The sequence below is a fragment of the Prionailurus viverrinus genome, chromosome D2, assembly GCF_022837055.1.
Source record: "Prionailurus viverrinus isolate Anna chromosome D2, UM_Priviv_1.0, whole genome shotgun sequence".
NCBI classification, from domain to species: domain Eukaryota; kingdom Metazoa; phylum Chordata; class Mammalia; order Carnivora; family Felidae; genus Prionailurus; species Prionailurus viverrinus.
This window is the reverse complement of record NC_062571.1, coordinates 19,509,661-19,530,771: the sequence shown is the minus strand read 5'-3', so window position 1 is coordinate 19,530,771 and position 21,111 is coordinate 19,509,661. Positions and strand designations below refer to the sequence as shown.

Genomic DNA, 21,111 nt, shown 5'->3' with positions numbered 1-21,111 from the left:
TGATGTGTGTCCATCGCCCAAGGTCCGCAGCTGAGATCGGGTTCGCCTCTGACGTTGTACCCCAGTGCGTCCGGGCGGGTGCAGCGTCCCACACGGTAGTCTTTCCGCCCTGACACAGTAGTTTCCGTTGGTGCTGGTGCCACAGCGCATTTGCCAGGCGGAGAGGTGGGCGGGAGGCCGGCGGCTCTTGCAGGCGGTAGGAGCCCGCATGCGCTGTGGGGGGTGAGGGAGGTGCTCTTCTGAGCATCAGGCTTCCCCCTTGCTAGAAGTCTTCCACCTAGGAGGATGTCGCCCTGGGGCCCCTGTTTCTCCAAAGACCGTCCCGATCGAGGCAGGTGAGTTCTGGTGGACCCAGCGCCGCTCGGACTCCCGCAGAGGCCACAGTGCCAGCCGTGAGAGGCCGGCTGGCTCGGGGCGCCCTGGTTCTGTTCACTTGGGGGACAGCATTTGGCCACCCTCGGGCGGAAGGCTGGCCTGTCCGTGTGGACGCCCGCAGGCTCTCGTGAGTCATGGTGGCCGCTCTGTGGCGGTGGGGTGTGTGTGGGAGCGCCTCCCGTGGCAGTGCTGGCTTAACTGCTCGGCAGGCGGTAAGGGCCCTTCTCCCTGCAGGTAGTGGCTTCTGGGAGCTTCTCCGGGTGCCCGCCTCAGCTGCGGCTGTCGTGTAAGGAGTGTGCCGCCTGCCCTCGCAGAGGCTGTCGGAGACCTTCTGCCTTGTCCGTCCCCTGACCCCGCACAGGTTTCACACGTTCTGTCCCCTGAGGCGGCTGCCACGAACAAAGGCCGATTAGGCCCTTATGTCCTGTGGGCCAGGCCCTAGAGAGTCTGGTGAATTGGGGAAACCCTATAGAAATTGGGAAGTTGAGGAGAAGAAGGGGAGAGTGTCATTTGTTCCCTGGGTCAGTGTTTCTCAGACTCGGTGGTGTCGGGACACTTGGACATCAGGGGATTATTGAGGGCCCCAGAGAGCCTTCGTGTGTGGGGATTGTGTCTCTTGATCTCTTCTGTGGTGAGGTTAAACCGAGAATTGAAGTGGCCGTCCGGGTGGCTCTCTGTGTTAAGGGTCCGACTCTGGCTCAGGTGGTGATGTGACATTTGATGGTTTAGAGCCCCATGTGGGGCTGTGTGCTGCCAGCTGCCAGCCTGGACTTGTCTCAGATTCTCTGTGTCCCTCTCCCTCTGTCCCTCCCCTCACGTGCCGTGTGTTTCTCTCTCTAAAACAAACATTAAGGAAACCAAACCAAATCCGAGCATCTCACATGTGATGAATTCACTTAAAGACGATAAATTAGTACAGATTAACGTACTCATACCTTTCATGCAAAAAATACATACATTTTCAGAACAACGCTGTGTAGAAGCATGGCATTGGCATTGGCATTGGCTTAGTGCAAGATCTTTATTCTTCCAGCTGCTTCTGCATTCAGTGTCTTGTGGCCAATTATGTTTAGGAAGGTGATGTGGACTCCCCCAGATGAACAGCTGGAGGCGAGGAGGGTGTGGCAGTAGCTCCTGGGGTGTCTGGATGCTCTTTCCTGATTCTGCACTCAGATGGGTGGGGCTTCCTTGCTTCTCTTGGGGGTTAGCAGCCCGCACAGAGCTGCATTTCTGTGTGGCACGCGGTGGACGTTTGGAACATCCTAGGCCACTACTTTCAGCTGATCTTCCATATCTTCCACTCAGCGAACACATTCTTGGAACCACTACCTGGATGAAGAAATGGAACCTTACCGTGCTTCCTACCTCCTACTGACTCCCACCGAACGTCCTCCAAAGGTAACCACGGTCTTGACTTTCACCAGCGATGGCTTTGGCTTGTTCTTCGCTTCATGTTGAGCTCACCCTTGAGCGCTGTGTGTGCGCAATGCACCTGCTTTCCTTGCGTGGCTCTGCGGGTCCTCCCCTGCTGTCAAAGGCCCAGTGTGTGAGCACAGCACGGTTTATTCTTTCTCCTGTGGGTGCTCTGGTTTGTGCAGAGGCTGCCTGCAGATCCACATGCACCGTATTCGGTTGCCTTGGAGGAGCAGAGCGTGAGTGGTGGCACGTGTCTGTTCCCCTAGAGCAACAGTATGTGGGAGCTCAGGGCTGGCTGATGCCTGGTATTGCCTCTTCTTGTGTGTTAGCTGGTTGCTGGGGCTCAAGTGCTGGGAGGTATGGTGTATTCGTGGGACCCGCCCCTGTGTGTGTCTTGGCCACTTACGTGTTTCTTTTGTATAATAATTGCCTTTTGGAAGCCACTTGGTGTTTAGGTTGTGTGTTTTGGTCTTTGTTGATTTGAATGAGTTCTTTGTATGTGTGTGGAATCCATCTGTGAATGGCAGAGGTTTTCACATTCTTGTGTATGTCTGCCTTACATTCTCTGTGTTGCCTTGTGGTAAGTTTCTTTTGTTTCTATCCAATAGTATAACCATTTGTATGTTTCTTGCCTTGGATTGGCTAGGGCCTCCAGTACTGTGTTGAATGGAAGTGGTGAGAGTAGGTGTCCTTGTCTCCTTCCAGATACGAGTGAGAAGGTTTTCCTAATGTTTTGTATACTTAATATTTTTTAAAGTTTCTTTCTTTCTTTCTTTCTTTAGAGAGCATGCATGGGAAGGGGAGTGAGAGGGGGGAAAGCGAGTGGATCCCAAGCAGACTCCGCACTGTCAGCACAGAGTCTGATGCGAGGCTTGAACTCATGAACCGTGAGATCTTGGCCTGAGCTGAAATCAAGGGTCAGACGCTTCACTGACTAGAAGCCACTCAGGTGCCCCAAAGAGTTCAGTATTTTACCACTACATATGACACTTTCCGTGGCATTACTGGTAGATAGTTGGATCAAAACATGAAAATTCTCCTCTATTTTTAGTTTGCTCTGATTTTTTAACAATCATCAAAGAAATAATAATACTAAATTTTCTGAAATGTGTTTTGTGCATCTTTGGGGACAAGTGATTTGTTTCAATGTTGTGGTAACTTAAAACAACTTTTGCCCATTTAGAATAAATCAAACCTCATGTCTATGCATTCTCTCTTCACTGGATTCCATTTGTAAATAGTGTGCTTTGGATCCTTGCATGTGTATTCAAGAGAGAGGTGGGTGTTCCCTTGCACCCTGTTGTGCTGTCCTTGCTGGGGTTTGGGTTACAGGTCGTGCTGGCCTCCTAAAACAACGTAGGAAGAAGCACTCCTTGTGCTTTCCCAGAAGAGTTTTTGTGTGTGTTCTTTTCTTTTGGGAAGAAATGCTAGGCCAACAGCTGGTGTAGGGTTTTCCTTGTGAGAAGGGTTTTCATTGCAGATTCCTTTCTTAAGTGGAAATAGGATTTTTCTGATTTCCCATATCTTCTTGTGTCTATTTAGATGAGGCGTTTTGTTTTCTAGGAATTTGCTCTGACCTCCCAAACTTTCCAAGGAGTAAGTGTCAACTGGTTTCTAATAGCCCTCCTATCTGCAGCATCTGGTGTGATATTGGCTTTAGAACTTCTTGATATTGGGACTTTGTGCTTTGTTTCTTTTTCATAGAACCAACTTGGGCTTTTCTGATTTCTGTCATTTACTATTTGTTTCCTGCAGCACTGATTTCTCCCCTTTTGTTTTCCATCTACTTGGTGATTGTTTGCTGTCCCATCTTGTAGTTCTTGAACTAAATCCTTCATTTGATTTTTAGCCTTTGTTCCTTTCCAGTATGTGTATTGTATTTATTTGCTTACATTAGTGTGTTGATTCAATTTAGAATGAGAGCATGAGCAGGGCAGAGGGTCAGACAGAGAGGGAGAGGGAGAGGGAGAGGGAGAGGGAGAGGGAGAGGGAGAGAGAGAGAGAGAGAGGGAGAGAATCTCGAGCAGGCTCCTCACTCAGTGTGGAGCCAGGATGGGGATTGATCTTGTGGCCGTGGGATCATACCCTGAGCCAAAATCAAGAGTTGGTCACCAAGCAACTGAGCTATCCTATGATATATGTATTCTAAAGCTATGAGTCTCCCTTTAAGCACACCTTTACCGATCTCACAAGTTTTGATAAGCCAAATGTTTATTATCTTTTATGTGAAACTATTTCCTAACTTTCATTGTGGCATCTTTTTCTTAATTCATCACAATGTTTAGGAGCAGAAGACATCTTGATGTTTCGGGGATTTTCTCGTTCTCTTTGTGCGGATTTCTAGCTTAATTCCATGAAGGTATCTGTCTCGGTGTTTTGGGGTGGTTGTAACAAAATACCATAGACTGGTTGCCTGATAAGGAACAGAAACTTCTTTCCTACAATTGAGGAGACTGGGAAGTTCTCAAGATCAAGGCATCTACACATTCAGGGTCAGGTGAGAGTCAGCTTCCTGATTCATCAACAGCCTGCTTCTCCCTGTCCTCCTGTGGTGGCAGGGGTGACAGTGCTCTCTCAGCCGCCCAGGACTGGTCATCACCGGAAGTCTCCCTGTCTTCATCCCATCACTGTGGGCGTGATGAATTGTTGGGGGAATTGAACTGTGAATCTAATGCAATCCCTAAATATGCCCTGCAGTATTTCAGTCCTTTGAGATGAGCTGACTTTCCTAATGGCCTGGCATATATTCGTTTTCATGAACTGTTCCTCGGGCACGTGAAAATAATGTGTATTGGGGGAATGCAGTAGTCTCTATTTATAGGTTAGATGAAGTTTGTTAATGACAGAATTCAGATTTTAGTAACCACTTGAAACCAAGTAAGGAATAGGCGAGAATGAGTTTCCTAATATAACTAAGAGCCACATCCAAAATATCATTTCAGTGTATAGCCGGTGTGAGCAAAAATTATGAATGATTTTGAATTCTCTTTTATCACGTTGTCTTTAAAATGTGGTGTGCATTTTATACTTTCCACATGTCGCACTTTGAGGAGCCGCGTTTTAAGTACTTGCAATAGAGCACGTGACCGCATATTGGACAGCCCCGTCCCACTGCCTTGAGTTTTCTATTGTCGTCAGTTCTGTCAGATACTGAGAGATGTATCGTCAAGTCTCCCATCGTGCTTATGGATGTGGCTCTTTTTCCTTTTCTCTGTTTGTGAATTTTTCTGTATTTTGAGATTGCGTTATTAGGTATATGCGAGTTTAGAAGTTTTGTTCTCTTGGTAGATGGAACTTCCATCGCGAAATGTTCCTCTTGGTCTCTAGTAGAGCTTTTTGCTATTTTGGTTACTTTCTTGGAGGGTCCCAGTGGCCACATCAGTTTTCTGTTCGGTAGGGTTTGCCTGGGGATCTTTTCCTTCCAGCCGTCTGTGATCTTATGTTTTAAGGTGTAGCTTTGTGACCAGCGTATGCTTAGTTTCCTTCTAATGAATTTGAGAGTCAACCTTTTGCTTGCAGCATTTGTGCACGTGTCATGACTGATAGGTTAGTTTACACGTACCGTATTATTAGTTTCTTCTTTGTCCCCTCTGTTCTGTGTTCTTTTGGTCTCTAGCCTTCCTTTAGAAGTAGGAGGGAGTTTTTAATTGTACACTGATCTGTTAGGTAATTGGAATATATCTATTTCTAGAGGCAGGTGCATTTTCAACTGACCCCTGCCTGATTCAGGACTTGTACTGCTTCCCTGACACTGCTCTCTCCGTTTATCTTTTCTTTAAGATTTATTTGTTTTTTGAGAGAGACATAATACAATCGGGTGAGGGGCAGAGCAGAAAGGGAGACACAGAATCTGAAGCAGGCTCCAGGCTCTGAGTCATCAGCACAGAGTCTGACGCGGGTCTCCAACTCACAAACCGTGAGATCGTGACCTGAGCCAAAGTCGGACACCCAACTGACTGAGCTACCCAGGCGCCCCTGCTCTTTTCTTTGACACTTGAACCACACTGAACTCCTCTTCGCCTTTTGTGGGGTAATATTTTTAAGTTTTAGATGGATTTTGGCGTTGTTGTCATTGTTTCGTGCACTTAATGCTTGTGAAGGTTTGTTCTCATAGTTACCCTTTCTGTTGTGACGTTGTTCTTCAAGCCTTGTTTTTTCATATTTCTTTCAGAGACTACATTTCTTTGGTGCAACAAGCTGCTTTAATATTGATTTTAGTTTGTGTCTGTAGTTGATGTGTAGTCATGGTTTATGTGTGTGTGTGTGTGTGTGTGTGTGTTTGTGTGTGTGTGTGTGTGTGTTGTTTTTGTTTGTTGTTTCTGTTTTTATTTTTGTTTTTGCTTCTGTTTTGCCTGAAAAACATCTTTACTTTGCCTTCACTGTGAAGAATGTTTCTGTTAGGTAAAGACTTCCAGGTTGGTGGCTATTTTAGTTCACCTTTCATACATGCCAATCCATCATCTGGCTTCATTTGCTCTTCTTGAAGAGTCAGCTGGTAGTGTTGTTGTTGTTGTCCCATGGAAGGCGGTATCTTTGTCCTCTCATGACTGTTAACATCTTTTTGCCTCGGGTGTTCTTTGTGGAGTCACTCTCATGGTTCTTTTATCAGTTTTGATTCTTATCTTTGTAGCGAAGTGGTACTACCCATTCTGTGTTTCCTCTACTTTGTGGGTTCCTATTGAACCTTTGTACCATATCTTCTGTGTCTTTTGGGCTTCTGTATTTTCTGGACGTTTTCTCTGTGTATGGTCTAGATATATTTTTACCTAACTATCTTTCAGTTCACTGAGTCTATTCACCTGTGTCTAGTCTGATGTGAAACCCACAGACTGAGTTCTTAATGCCATTAACAAGATTTTTTAGTCTTTTAATTATGTTAGAGAGCTAGACAGACTGGGAGCAAGGGAAGAACAGAGAGAGAGGGAGACACAGATGCCGAAGCAGGCTCTAGGCTCTGCACTGTCAGCACAGAGCCCAACGCGGGGCTCAAACTCCCGAATCACGAGATCATGACCTGAGCTGAAGTCAGATGCTTAACCAACTGAGCCACTCAGGCACCTGGAGATCTTAATTTTAGCTCCGATAATTTGCAGTTTGAGAATCTGTTTTGAGTCTCTGAAAATTTCCCATTTGTCAAGAATGGTTTTTGGACAGTTGACTTTTGCATCCAATAACTCCAGTCTATGTGTCTCCTCTTGGTCTGTTTCTCTTCTTTCTTTTTTGGGTCGATATGATGTAAAACCTGTTTTTTTTTATGTTTATCTATTTATCTTGAGGGAGAAAGAAAGTGAGAGCAGGGGTGGGGGTAGAGGACCGGGGAGAGAGAGACACTGTTGAGGAGAGGCTGTTTTCTGTCAGTAGAGAGCCCAACACAGGGCTCAAACTAACAAACGTGAGCCGAAACCAAGTGTCGGTCACTTAAACGAGTAGACTGAGCTATCCAGGTGCCTCTCTTTTTTTTGTTTGCTTGTTTGTTTCTTTCCTTTTCTTATTAAAAGAATTTTTTTAAGATTATTTACTTCTGAGAGAGGGAGAGAGGTAGAGACAAAACTTGAAGAGGGGAGGGGGAGACAAAGTGGGAGACACAGAATCCAAAGCAGGCTCCAGGCTCTTCACTGTCACCACAGAGCCCGACGCGGGACTCAAACCATAAAGCGTCAGATCATGACATGAACCAAAGTGGGATGCTTCCCCGACTGAGCTACCCAGGCATTCCTTTCATTTCCTTGCCTTGCCTTGCCTTTCCTTTCCCTTCATTTCCTTTCCTTTTCATTTTCTTTTCTTTTCTTTTCTTTCTTCTTCTTTTTTTCTTTTCTTTTCTTTTCTGTCTTTTTTTTTGTCTTGTCTTATCTTGTCTTTTCATTTCTTCTTTGTTTTTATTTTTGTGCTGGACTGTATGGAGAAGCATAGAGGCTCTTCGTGTGCTTGTATTCCTTCAGCATTTCATCCCATACACCCCGAGTGTGGCGGTTATTGGGCCCACTCAGGCGTGAGTGAGTTGAGACTGGGGCTCAGTCTTTGTAAGGTGCAGTGTGAGCTGGGCTCACGCTGTCCCCCACCCCCGTGTAGACCTCCAGGGTCCCCATTTGGAGGCCTGGAGTATTTCCGACGACCCGTCCTTGATGCTAGGTCCCAAAGCCCAGTTATTTTCTCCACAGCACAATGAGATGATGGAAGGGTCAGCTTCTCAGGCAGTGCTTGCCGAGTGCCGGGCTCATTTTCTGTGCCTCCCTGTGCTGTCCACAGCTCGGTTAGCTGCGACTTTGTGCTTGCCTTTCTGTTAGGTTTCCTTTGCAGCTCGTTGGTATCTTGCCTCCAGTCCCTGAGGAAATTCAGAATCCTCACATGTCTTGAGGGAGAGAGAGGACTCTGAACATTAGAGTTGGCTCAGCGGGCTTCCCTTTTGTTGGGGCCTCAGTCCTTCCAGTTGTGACTGCCTCGGGGTCTCCTTGATGCCTTCAAACATGCTTCAAATTGAACTCATCTTTCCTAGTTCACGATGTGGTGATTAACAGGCTACTCACATGTATAAGAGCAAGCCAGGGAAGACTGAGAAGTCCTAGCAAACATTTTGGTCATCAGCATTTGTTACAGGAGAAAACAAAACCCAGTAGTCCTTGCCTAGTACCCGTCGTTCTTCTAAACTGGCCATCCAGTTTGCCCACGCTCAGCCAGCGTCCATGGGGTGGTGATGGTGTCAGCCTCCCAGCTCCCTATCCCCACTGCCATGGCCGCCCTCCTCCCCTGTCAGGTGCCTGCCCAGGGCAGGCTTTGTGATGATGGGCTGGCTATGGCAGGGCAACTAGATGAAGTGGATCGCATAAGTGGCAGTTATTTTGGGAGTGTTTGATCAGTGTCGTTTGTTTCCTAATTTTCATAATGTTTATTTACTATTTAGAGAGACAGAGAGTGTGGCCAGGGGAGGGGCAGACAGAGGGAGACCCAGAATCTGAAGCAGGCTGGGGGCGGGATGCCCCTCAAGCGTACAGGGTAGCCCCCACAAAAAGGGCTTCTGTGTTGGTGCACCCGAATCATCTGCAGAGACACAACCACCCACCCTTGTTGAGCCCTTTTGTGACTCTGCACCATTGTGGTCGCCAGGCTCTGGCTGCTGTGCTCCTCGGAGACGGGGGTGGAGGCACAGCTGAGAAGAGTGTATCTGGACGAGTGAAGGGGTTAGGAGGAAATGTCGCTTACTTGTGCACCGTGGTTCCGGAAAGGCCTTTTCCGGAGAGGTCGCTCGGGGGCTGAGGCTGACCGAGCACTCTCCCAGCAGTCTGACTCCGAGGCCAAAGGCCGGGGTCAAGGAGGAGCTTGGCTTTGTTGTGAGCGATGGAAGGGGAAGCGGAGCCAGGTGAGGCACCAGGCAGCTGGTGTTGGGACAGAACCTACCCCGTAAGGAGTTGGGTTTTCAGATAAGGGCCTGGGGTCGTTGTGTCCTCAGGGGGAAGGACTGGCATGATGTTGTTGAATTTTTTATGTTTATTTATTTTTTCTCAGGATATGAAATTTATTGTCAAATTGGTTTCCATACAACACCCAGTGCTCATCCCAAAAGGTGCCCTCCTCAATACCCATCACCCACCCTCCCCTCCCTCCCACCCCCCATCAACCCCGTTTGTTCTCAGTTTTTAAGAGTCTCTTATGCTTTGGCTCTCTCCCACTCTAACCTCCTTTGTTTTCTTCCTGTCCCCCATGGGTTTCTGTTAAGTTTCTCAGGATCCACCTAAGAGTGAAACCATATGGTATCTGTCTTTCTCTGTATGGCTTATTTCACTTAGCATCACGCTCTCCCGTTCCATCCGTGTTGCTACAAAGGGCCATATTGCAGTCTTTCTCATTGCCACGTAGTACTCCATTGTGTATAGAAACCACAATTTCTTTATCCATTCATCAGTTGATGGACATGTAGGCTCTTTCCATCATTTGGCTATTGTTGAGAGTGCTGCTATAAACATTGGGGTACAAGTGCCCCTATGCATCAGTACTCCTGTATCCCTTGGGTAAATTCCTAGCAGTGCTATTGCTGGGTCATAGGGTAGGTGTATTTTTAATTTTCTGAGGAACCTCCACACTGTTTTCCAGAGTGGCTGCACCAATTTGCATTCCCACCAACAGTGCAAGAGAGTTCCCGTTTCTCCACATCCTCTCCAGCATCTATAGTCTCTTGATTTGTTCATTTTGGCCACTCTGACTGGCGTGAGGTGATATCTGAGTGTGGTTTTGATTTGTATTTCCCTGATGAGGAGCGACGTTGAGCATCTTTACATGTGCCTGTTGGCCATCCGGATGTCTTCTTTAGAGAAGTGTCTATTCATGTTTTCTGCCCGTTTGTTCACTGGGTTATTTGTTTTTTGGGTGTGGAGTTTGGTGAGCGCTTTATAGATTTTGGATACTAGCCCTTTGTCCGATATGTCATTTGCAAATATCTTTTCCCATTCTGTTGGTTGCCTTTTAGTTTTGTTGGTTGTTTCCTTTGCTGTGCAGAAGCTTTTTATCTTCATAAGGTCCCAGTAATTCATTTTTGCTTTTAATTCCCCTGCCTTTGGGGATGTGTCGAGTAAGAGATAGCTACGGCTGAGGTCAGAGAGGTCTTTTCCTGCTTTCCTCTCTAGGGTTTTGATGGTTTCCTGTCTCACATTCAGGTCCTTTATCCATTTTGGGTTTATTTTTGTGAATGGTGTGAGAAAGTGGTCTAGTTTTAACCTTCTGCATGTTGCTGTCCAGTTCTCCCAGCACCATTTGTTAACGAGACTGTCTTTTTTCCACTGGATGTTCTTCCCTGCTTTGTCAAAGATGAGTTGGCCATACGTTTGTGGGGCTAGTTCTGGGGTTTCTATTCTATTCCATTGGTCTGTGTGTCTGTGTTTGTGCCAATACCATGCTGTCTTCATGATGACAGCTTTGTAGTTGAGGCTAAAGTCTGGGATTGTGATGCCTCCTGCTTTGGTCTTCTTCAAAATTACTTTGGCCATTCGGGGCCTTTTGTGGTTCCATATGAATTTTACGATTGCTTGTTCTAGTTTCGAGAGGAATGCTGGTGCAATTTTGATTGGGATTGCATTGAATGTGTAGATAGCTTTGGGCAGTATTGACATTTTGACAATATTTATTCTTCCAATCCATGCGCACGGAATGTCTTTCCATTTCTTCATATCTCCTTCAATTACCTTCATAAGCTTTCTATACTTTTCAGCATACAGATCTTTTACATCTTTGGTTAGAGTTATTCCTAGGTATTTTATGCTTCTTGGTGCAATTGTGAATGAGATCAGTTTCTTTATTTGTCTTTCTGTTGCTTCATTGGTAGTGTATAAGAATGCAACTGATTTCTGTACTTTGATTTTGTATCCTGCAACTTTGCTGAATTCATGTATCAGGCCTAGCAGACTTTTGGGGGAGTCTATCAGATTTTCCATGTGTAGTATCACGTCATCTGCAAAAAGGGAAAGCTTGACTTCATCTTTGCCAATTTGGATGCCTTTGATTTCCTTTTGTTGTCTGGTTGCTGATGCTAGAACTTCCAACACTATGTTAAACAACAGCGGTGAGAGTGGGCATCCCCGTCGCGTTCCTGATCTCAGGGAAAAAGCTCTCAGTTTTTCCCCATTGAGGATGATGTTAGCCGTGGGCTTTTCATAAATGGCTTTTATGATGTTTAAGTATGTCCCTTCTATCCCGACTTTCTCAAGGGTTTTTATTAAGAAAGGGTGCTGAATTTTGTCAAAGCCCTTTTCTGCATCGATTGACAGGCTCATATGGTTCTTATCTTTTCTTTTCTTACTGTGATGTATCACGTTGATTGATTTGCGAATGTGGAACCAGCCCTGCATCCCAGGAATGAATCCCGCTTGATCATGGTGGGTTATTCTTTTTATATGCGGTTGAATTCGATTTGCTCGTATCGTATTGAGAATTTTTGCGTCTATATTCATCAGGGATATTGGCCTGTAGTTCTCTTTTTTTACTGGGTCTCTGTCTGGTTTAGGAATCAAAGTAATACTGGCTTCATAGAATGAGTCTGGAAGTTTTCCTTCCCTTTCTATTTCTTGGAATAGCTTCAGAAGGATAGGTATTATCTCTGCTTTAAACGTCTGGTAGAACTCCCGTGGGAAGCCATCTGGTCCTGGACTCTTATTTGTTGGGAGATTTTTGATAACCGATTCAATTTCTTCGCTGGTGATGGGTCTGTTCAAGCTTTCTCTTTCCTCCTGATTGAGTTTTGGAAGAGTGTGCGTGTTTAGGAATTTGTCCATTTCTTCCAGGTTGTCCAATTTGTTGGCATATAATTTTTCATAGTATTCCCTGAGAATTGTTTGTATCTCTGAGGGATTGGTTGTAATAATTCCATTTTCATTCATGATTTTATCTATTTGGGTCATCTCCCTTTTCTTTTTGAGAAGCCTGGCTAGAGGTTTGTCAATTTTGTGTATCTTTTCAAAACACCAACTCTTGGTTTCATTGATCTGCTCTACAGTTTTTTTTAGATCCTATATTGTTTATTTCTGCTCTGATCTTTCTTATTTCTCCTCTTCTGCTGGGTTTAGGCTGCCTTTGCTGTTCTGCTTCTATTTCCTTTAGGTGTGCTGTTAGATTTTGTATTTGGGATTGCTCTTGTTTCTGGAGATAGGCCTGGATTGCAATGTATTTTCCTCTCAGGACTGCCTTCGCTGCATCCCAAAGCGTTTGGATTGTTGTATTTTCATTTTCGTTGGTTTCCATATATTTTTAAATTTCTTCTCTAATTGCCTGGTTGACCCACTCATTCTTTAGTAGGGTGTTCTTTAACCTCCATGCTTTGGGAGGTTTTCCAGACTTTTTCCTGTGGTTCATTTCAAGCTTCATAGCCTTGTGGTCTGAAAGTATGCATGGTACAATTTCAATTCTTGTATACTTATGAAGGGCTGTTTTGTGACCCAGTATATGACCTATCTTGGAGAAAGTTCCATGTGCACTCGAGAAGAAAGTATATTCTGTTGCTTTGGGATGCAGAGTTCTAAATATATGTGTCAAGTCCATCTGATCCAATGTATCCTTCAGGGCCCTTGTTTCTTTATTGACCGTGTGTCTAGATGATCTATCCATTTCTGTAAGTGGAGTGTTAAAGTCCCCTGCAATGACCACATTCTTATCAATAAGGTTGCTCATGTTTATGAGGAATTGTTTTCTATGTTTGGGGGCTCCTGTATTCGGCGCATAGACATTTATAATTGTTAGCTCTTCCTGATGGATAGGCCCTGTAATTATTATGAAATGCCCTTCTTCATCTCTTGTTACAGCCTTTGATTGAAAGTCTAGTCTGTCTGATATAAGTATGGCTACTCCAGCTTTCTTTTGGCTTCCAGTAGCATGATAAATAGTTCTCCATCCCCTCACTCTCAATCTAAAGGTGTCCTCAGGGCTAAAATGAGTCTCTTGTAGACAGCAAATAGATGGGTCTTGTTTTTTTATCCATTCTGATACCCTATGTCTTTTGGTTAGCGCATTTGGTCCATTTACATTCCGTGTTATTATAGAAAGATACGGGTTTAGAGTCCTTATGATGTCTGTATGTGTACAGTGTAGCCCCCACAAAAAGGGCTTCTGTGTTGGTGCACCCGAATCATCTGCAGAGACACAACCACCCACCCTTGTTGAGCCCTTTTGTGACTCTGCACCATTGTGGTCGCCAGGCTCTGGCTGCTGTGCTCCTCGGAGACGGGGGTGGAGGCACAGCTGAGAAGAGTGTATCTGGACGAGTGAAGGGGTTAGGAGGAAATGTCGCTTACTTGCGCACTGTGGTTCCGGAAAGGCCTTTTCCGGAGACGTCGCTCAGGAACTGAGGCTGACCGAGCACTCTCCCAGCAGTCTGACTCCGAGGCCAAAGGCCGGGGTCAAGGAGGAGCTTGGCTTTGTTGTGAGCGATGGAAGGGGAAGCGGAGCCAGGTGAGGCACCAGGCAGCTGGTGTTGGGACAGAACCTACCCCGTAAGGAGTGGGGTTTTCAGATAAGGGCCTGGGGTCGTTGTGTCCTCAGGGGGAAGGACTGGCATGATGTTGTTGAATTTTTTGAAAGCTGGTGCTGGTTCTGTGTGGATAGTGGGTTGGGGGAGGAGACAAGAATGGATGCAGTGTAGACGTCATTGGGTAGAGTGGCTCCTTCTAATGTGTGGGTTGAGCTCTAAGATTCGTGCTTTAGGCAACAGGTACAAGCCCCTCACATCACCCATCTCATAAAGCACAGGACAGTGTGCGTCTTTATATCCTATACAGAACTACGTAATGTTTAAAAGCAGCTTGTGTAATATTTACGTGTGTGGGTACAAGGCGTACACTAAAGTATTCACCTGTTCTGGAGTGCGTGGCAGGCACGGTACTAGGTGCTGACCACTATGTGCTGCAGTTACCTCGCCCAGAGACGTATGCGGTTTTACGGAGAGTAATAGAACGGCATGGGAGTGTGTGGTTCGGTGGAATGGGGGAACGTGTGCACAGTGCGGCTGCAGGGTGGCCGTTTTGTCCCATGGGTTGGCGTGGGTCAGACTCGGGGAGGCGGTTTTCCTTGGGAGGTTCGGCTGCCCTGTGTTCTCCTTCATGCACCCCACTCTGTCTCCCGGACGTCTTTCCAAGCACCTCGTAGTGAAGGTCCATCTGGGCGGACTGTGGGCTGTTTGAGTTCCACACGGGCCACCACCCTCCTCCCCACACCTGTGCCTCCTCCTGGGAACAGAGCAGCTTGCTCCCTGGTCCGGTGGTCAGAAGCCAGGGAGATGGCTTTGCCTCTTTCTTGCTCTTCCCTCTCCCTGCTGCTCCGTGGGTCCTGTGGCGTGGAGCTTGCCTGTCTCAGAGGCCATCTGTGAGGTCTCTGGAGATCTGTACCCTGTCATCACTCGTGTGGACTCGGGGAGGGGCCGAGTCCTGCGGTCTTCCCTGCGCCGGCCCCACTCACCTCGCAGCTGCTTGGCTGTGGGGCGGGGGGCGCCTCCTGCTGTGCAGAGATGCTGGCGTTCTGCCCCATCCGTGTACAATACGCCTCTCTCTCTGAGAAGACGGCCTTTCTTTCTGAATCTGTGTCCTGCCTGCTGGCACTTAGTGCTGGGTGTTCCTGAGCAACTTGGTCACTAACTCCTTTGGGGAAACACGTATGCCTTGTGTACAAGGACCGTCTCAACTTCTCCTTTTCTGCTCCTAGGTTGCTCAGTGAGTTAAGCGGCTGACTTTGGCCCCGTCATGAACTTTTTCTTGGCGAGGGAACCCCCGAGACGGGCTCTGAGCTGACAGCCCAGAGCCTGGAGTCTGCTTTCAATTCCTTGTCTCCTTCTCACTCTGCCCGTCCCCTGCTGCTCTCCGTCTCTAAGGAATAAAGAATGACATTACAAAATTAAAACAGAAAATCTATTTCTATTTTCCTCTTTTCTGTTGTTCACAAAGGTCGTGCTTGCTTCGTTCTTCCCCAAGGATGAGTAGAGCTGACCGTAGAACAACTTGGTGTTCGGGGTTCCACCCTGCCCACAATTGAAAATCCATGTATAAGGTTTGGTCCCCAGAACACTTAACTGTTCAAACTCTCTTGTTGTCCAGTAACCTGAGTAGAAAGAAAAACAGTGCATTAGCACCTGTATCTTGTATGTGTCATATACTATATTCTTCGAGTCAAGTAAGCTAGAGAAACAGTTTTACATCACAGGGAAATAGGTGCACAGCTCTGCGCTGTATTGATCCCTAAGTTTATTCTCCATCTGTTTCTAGAATGAATTGTCTATCAGAACCCACATCAGTGCTGGCTCAGGTGACACACTACGCTGTTGTTACGTGTATCCTTAGCACTATGCATCAGAAATGGGAGGAATTGGAAAGATTCCTGTGTATTTACGGATGTAACAATTCATGCATTACCAATGAAGGGTGAATGCTTCATGATGGCCTGGTGTACTCAGTACAATTGCTTCGTCATGGCCTAGGAGATACACGGGTGAATGCATGGTTACAAAGCTTTTCTAGCCTGCAGCTTTACAGCCATATTCCTAATACAGTCTGGACACATTGTTACATTACAAAAACAGCCTGTGATAGTAGGCTGAGAGGCATTTTCTCTGGGCGGGGACCGAGAGAGGCCTGCCAGAAGGAAATGTCATTTTTTGAAAGCCAGGTTATGGAACAACATGTTATTCGTTTTATGTCAGATCTTACTGCCCTTATGCCCGTGTGAGGATAGGCTGTCCAAGTGCACACAAGTCTCCACACGATGTTCCTCCTGATGAACGCTTAGGTGGTGGTGACACACATGCGTCCCGGGCGGCCTGGCTGCATGCTCCCTCGATTTTCACGCACAGACGTGTGCATGGCAGGCGAAGTGGTTCACTGAGCACCTTGGTGAGGATTTGCTGTCTGGAAAGTGGGGGTGGGTCCTCACAAATGTGCTGATATGCAGACCTGCATGGGGTGGGGGGGACCCGCTAGATGGGGCAGTCTTGGGCCTTGGGGCCTGGCGGTATGGGGGTGGAGGCGGGCACTGTCTGTGCAGCTTTCCACAAGGGCCTCTCTGTTCCTGGCCAATGTTTCCATAGACGGCTGGCTGGCTTTAGTCCCAGCGCCCTTGTCATGGAAGGGTCCATGTGGGAAAGGAGCCGAGACTCTGCCGGATCACTCCTGGTGGCACCGTGCTTTCCAGCGATGCCGCTTCCATGCCGCCTTCCTCGCCCTCCGTCTGCTTCGCCAGATCTCCTCTCTGTGCTGTCTTCTTCTGTGACCTCCTCTGGGCTTTTCTCTGTGCTCGTGACCGTCTGTAGGATACGCATTTTGAATCCCTGCATCCCCCAACTCTTTTTCTTTTTCTTTTTTTTCTTTTTGCCATATGCACAGTCTCAGTCATGAGTTTCCTGATTGGCTGTGTCATAGGTCCTGGAAATCACGCACGTCGTATGGACAGTCATCTCTAGCAGGGATTTCTTGATTGTGTTGGGCTTGATGGTTTCCCCAGAGTTTTTTGTAACGTCCCTTGGCATCTTCCTGACTTTCATAATGTTCCCTCTGTGGCGGTTCTCTTTGGCAGCATTGACTGTCCTTCTTGTAACGTGCCTGTGTCATGAGCCTCACAGGTCCTCGTGGCCCCTGGTGCGCAGGCTGACTTAGACCCGCTGCGCTCCGGAGCGAGTGAGCCACCAAGACACGTTTGGTGGTGACCCGTGGGGTTCTGGGTGGCCAGGACATTGTCCGATGTCAGAAGAACTTTAGAGGACATTCCCTTGCTCTCAGCGTACTTCCTGAGTTGAGGGACAGAGCCGGGATGGAACTGGTCCAGGGCAAGGGCTCTGGTTGTGCAGCCAGACCACTGGCCACTGGGACTTGTTGCCTTCAGGAACCTGGGGTGAGCTTCCTACACAGGGCCAGCCGCCCTGCTCACACCCCCGCCTGTATCCGCTCATTCGGGAGCTGCTTCACCCCTTCCTACCCAACATCTTGGTGCTCACTTGTCTTTCTCGTGAATAAATGTCGTTTGTGGCATTTTCCCCCCGACAGGGCACCTCCTTCTGCATGAAAAACCTGTGCAGGCAGCCATGGTCTCCTCAACTGATTTTCTTGGGTTTTCACTTTTTGTGTTGGAGTGGTTGACATGCGGTGGATGGTAGTTCCTGCTTCTCTGCAATCTTCTCTCGGGCGTCTGGGAAACTGTGTCCTTCTTCTTCGTGGTGGAAGCTGCTTCTCCTATCGTCTGGACCATTTTCAAAGCCAAACCCCTTTCTAAAATCACCAAGCTATCCTGTGCCTGCATTGAAATGTGCCAGTTTTCGATCCTTCCCTTCCTTCTGCCTTACGTCGTGATGTCAGGTCTTCACTTGTCTTGCAGTTTGAGTTGAGTCTGCAGGTGTGCCCGTCTCACAGCAGTCCTACATCCACAGAGATGCCACATCTTCCACACGAGACACAAAGATGTCTCACAAATAGCACCAGGTTTTTGCGTGTGCTGGGGTAGCCGCAGCGAGAGCTTCGAGAATTTCCCTTTCTTTGTGCCTCCATGGTCCTCACGCTGGCCGGCTGGCAGCTGCAGCTGTGGACCTCAGGACGTGTCAGGCCATTCAGCCTTTTCTTGTCATACCATGAGTCTTCTCTGCATCGCGGGAGCACGTCCAGCATCCCTGGGGACACTTCAAATGGGTCCCAGGATGTAATTAAGGTTCATGGTATTGCCCTTAACATGGTGAAAATGATGCAGGAACCCTGAGAAATCGCTTCTCCTGTGGTGCTTGATTTACTGGAGAAAGGAAGTGCTTACCAAGAGCTGAGTAGGAGTTTCGTGGATTCGTGCAACACTTGAGGGGACCTCAATAGCAACAGGAGGTGGTGCACACTTCCCCCAGAGGACAGCGTCTGCTACAGCTTGTGTTATGCGGTTAGGACTTAATCCTGCGTCTCCACATTGGTTTGCCTTTCTCTTGACTGCAAATGGCACCATGTAGGTACGGTCAGTTTCTGTGTGCAAAATGATACGTTTTATCTTGTTAGAGTAGGTTTGTGTATGTTTTCGGAGAGGAAATGCTCTAATAGCCTAGTATCTGCGTATATTTCATGCACTCGTGGCCTCCCGTTTACTTACTAGTTTTGATACTTCGTAGCTGCTCAGCTCATCTGCCAGTCTTTCCAAATGTCACACATCTCCAGAAAAGTTTCCAATGTATTTATTGGAACAAAAATCCCCACATAGAAATGGGCCTGCACAGTCCTACCTCAAGGATCAGATAGGCTTCTGTGGGTTCACCTTGTCAAGTCAGATTGCAAGGAACGTGGTCAGTTCTGTGGTAACATTCCCGTTGATTTGGAAAGGGTTAATTTATGAAAGAAATTGAAGTATGTCACCAGTTTGTACTTGGATTTTCTAGAATTGCTGAAATCAACAACTCTCTTTATTTGGAATGTCAGTTGTTAAGTGAACGTTTATCCCCTCGTCTGTCCTACAGAGACCAAAGCTCTGGGGCGCCTGGGTGTCTCAGGGCATTAAGCGTCTGACTCTTGGTTTCAGCTCAGGTCATGATGTCATGGTTCAGGGATTGAGCCCTGCACCGGGCTCTGCGCTCGACTGACTGGAGAGTGTGCGTCCACCTCCTTGGAGCCCACCTGTACGCCATGTCCTGGGCGGGCGCTCAGTATTGGCGGGAGAGAAGCCCCACGCGGGGTGGTGGGCCCTGGCATCACTCTCCTCAGAAACCCTTCCTCCATAATATTTCCTGCTTGCCTATGGAAAGAAGTCGTAAACTCGCCCTTTCGTCAAGAGTCCTACCATCATTTTTGAAAAGTCCATCGGGTAGGGTTGAGTCTGATTGAGCCAGGGGTTCAGGCCAAGACAGCAGCTTTTGAGGACCGTCAGCCTTTCCTCACTGCCGCTCCACAAGCCTGCTTGCCAGGCGAGGCCAGAGGCTGCGGATGGGCAGGAGGCTTCTCGGCCTGTTGCTCCCGAGTCAGCAGAGTTCCTGAGTCCTAGACCTGCCAGGCACCTGAAAACGTCTGTCCCCTTGAGTGTCGGTCCCTCCGAAAATCCCCGGGGCTCCTGTGGGTGGCGAGGAGGGGACTGGTGTGTGTGATGCTACTTGAGGGTGGTGGGTGCTGGGACTCTGGAGGGCCACGGAGGCCTGGTGTGCTCTGGTAAAGACCCCCTGTGTCTCTCCACTTTTGTCCCCTCTCCGACCCCAGGAGTGTGCAGCTCTCGCTGCAGAGCTCCACACCTGCAGGGAGCAGCTAATGCAGAGAGAGGAGGAGATCGCCAACCTGAAGGCGGAGAGAAACAACACCAGGGTCAGTAGGCGCACTGCCAGTGTCTTTAAACACAGGACACCATTCACGCCCCCTTGTCCACATGTCCCCGTGGAGTTGGCTGGGACCTATTGTTCTCAAACCTTGTTTGATCCGTGAGGAAGAGCGAGGCTATTTTAACACATTCGAGGGGGTGGCTCCCTACCTGGGATCTGAATTGAAGGGATTCAGACTTGGTTTTGCATTTGGTGAACTTGACGCCCGGAATTGAAGGTGTTCTTGAAACACGGTTTTCCTTTTGCCTCTCCCACCAGCTGCTGCTGGAACATTTGGAGTTCCTCGTCTCCAGGCACGAGAGAGCTCTTCAAAAAACAGTCATACGGCGACAGGCGAAGACTCCTGCCGGCGTGTCCAGTGAGGTGGAGGTGCTCAAGGTCCTCAACTCCATATTGGAGAAGGACAAAACCGAGGCTGAAATGGTGTGCCTAGCCACAGCGGTTCTCAATTTGTGCACATGCTGTGTGTTCTAGGCACACTTTGTGTGTTTGTGTGACTGGAGTTTCCTTTTCATCTTCTTGAATTCTTGTAAGAAGACAGGTCTGTATGGTTAAAAAGCAGTAGTTGGTGGAAATGTTGTGTGTATCGATTGGCTAGTACAAATTGCATAATGTAATTTATTTCGGGGAAGATTTGTCTCGAATGTAAAATTGAAAGCGGTTAACAAGCAAGTTTGTGAACAGGAGCATCCGTGAAAAAGCTTACCAGCATTCTGTCATGTTATTTGAGGCGAAGGGGTCTTAGGGTAACTGTAGAGTAAGGACTAATGAAACACCTCTGTGTACCAACTCAATCCCTTTGTTTCCAGGTGAGAGAGCAGTTACGTGTGGCACTGGAGGGGTGTAGTTTCGTAGAAGAATTAGGGGCCACACGCAGAGTTCAGCTCCAGACATCATCCCAGGATTTGATTGGAGGGGGTTTCCTTTTTATCCATTGTATTTAAAACAACACGGGGGGCCTGGGTGGCGCAGTCGGTTAAGCGTCCGACTTCAGCCAGGTCACGATCTCGCGGTCCGTGAGTTTGAGCCCCGCGTCAGGCTCTGGGCTGATGGCTCAGAGCCTGGAGCCTGTTTCCGATTCTGTGTTTCCCTCTCTCTCTGCCCCTCCCCCGTTCATGCTCTATCTCTCTCTGTCCCCCAAAAAATAAATAAACATTGAAAAAAAAAAAAACAACATAGGAAGACTAGCAGTGGGGGCCCTCACATGTTGCTTCCCTTTCTGAGTGTCAAAGGTGCAGAGCCAGGTGAAAGAGCTCCTGACTACCCTGTGCATTCTCGTGGCCAAGCTGGAAGAGGACCTAGACATCTCAAGGAAAGACCTCATCCTTTCTGAAGCAAGGAACACTATATTACAAAGAGATGTCCGTGAAGTGAGTGTCAGTTGAAATGGCCACGCCATCGTCGAGCCTAACGTGGGGTGTTTGGTTCGGCCTTGCCCCGTGTGTCCTTCGTCTCCCACGGGTTTTGAACGTTTGGAGTTTGGTAGAAGTAGCAGCAGAACGGGACGTGACTCCGGGGCCTGGGTGGGCTGCCTCCCCGTC

At 47.8% G+C, this 21,111-nt stretch overlaps 1 protein-coding gene across 1 annotated transcript in view; it reads left to right on the top strand.

Moving 5' to 3' along the window:
- Positions 1 to 208: 208 nt before the first annotated feature.
- LOC125147568 (liprin-alpha-1-like) overlaps positions 209 to 21,111 on the top strand; it is a 51,611-nt gene continuing 30,708 nt past the window's right edge. The window contains exons 1-9 of the mRNA XM_047824661.1: positions 209 to 222; positions 317 to 335; positions 610 to 661; positions 761 to 825; positions 1,681 to 1,773; positions 19,455 to 19,556; positions 19,829 to 20,035; positions 20,380 to 20,395; positions 20,795 to 20,940. Coding sequence (XP_047680617.1) covers positions 209 to 222; positions 317 to 335; positions 610 to 661; positions 761 to 825; positions 1,681 to 1,773; positions 19,455 to 19,556; positions 19,829 to 20,035; positions 20,380 to 20,395; positions 20,795 to 20,940 — 714 coding nt within the window. The remainder of the gene's footprint in view (positions 223 to 316; positions 336 to 609; positions 662 to 760; positions 826 to 1,680; positions 1,774 to 19,454; positions 19,557 to 19,828; positions 20,036 to 20,379; positions 20,396 to 20,794; positions 20,941 to 21,111) is intronic.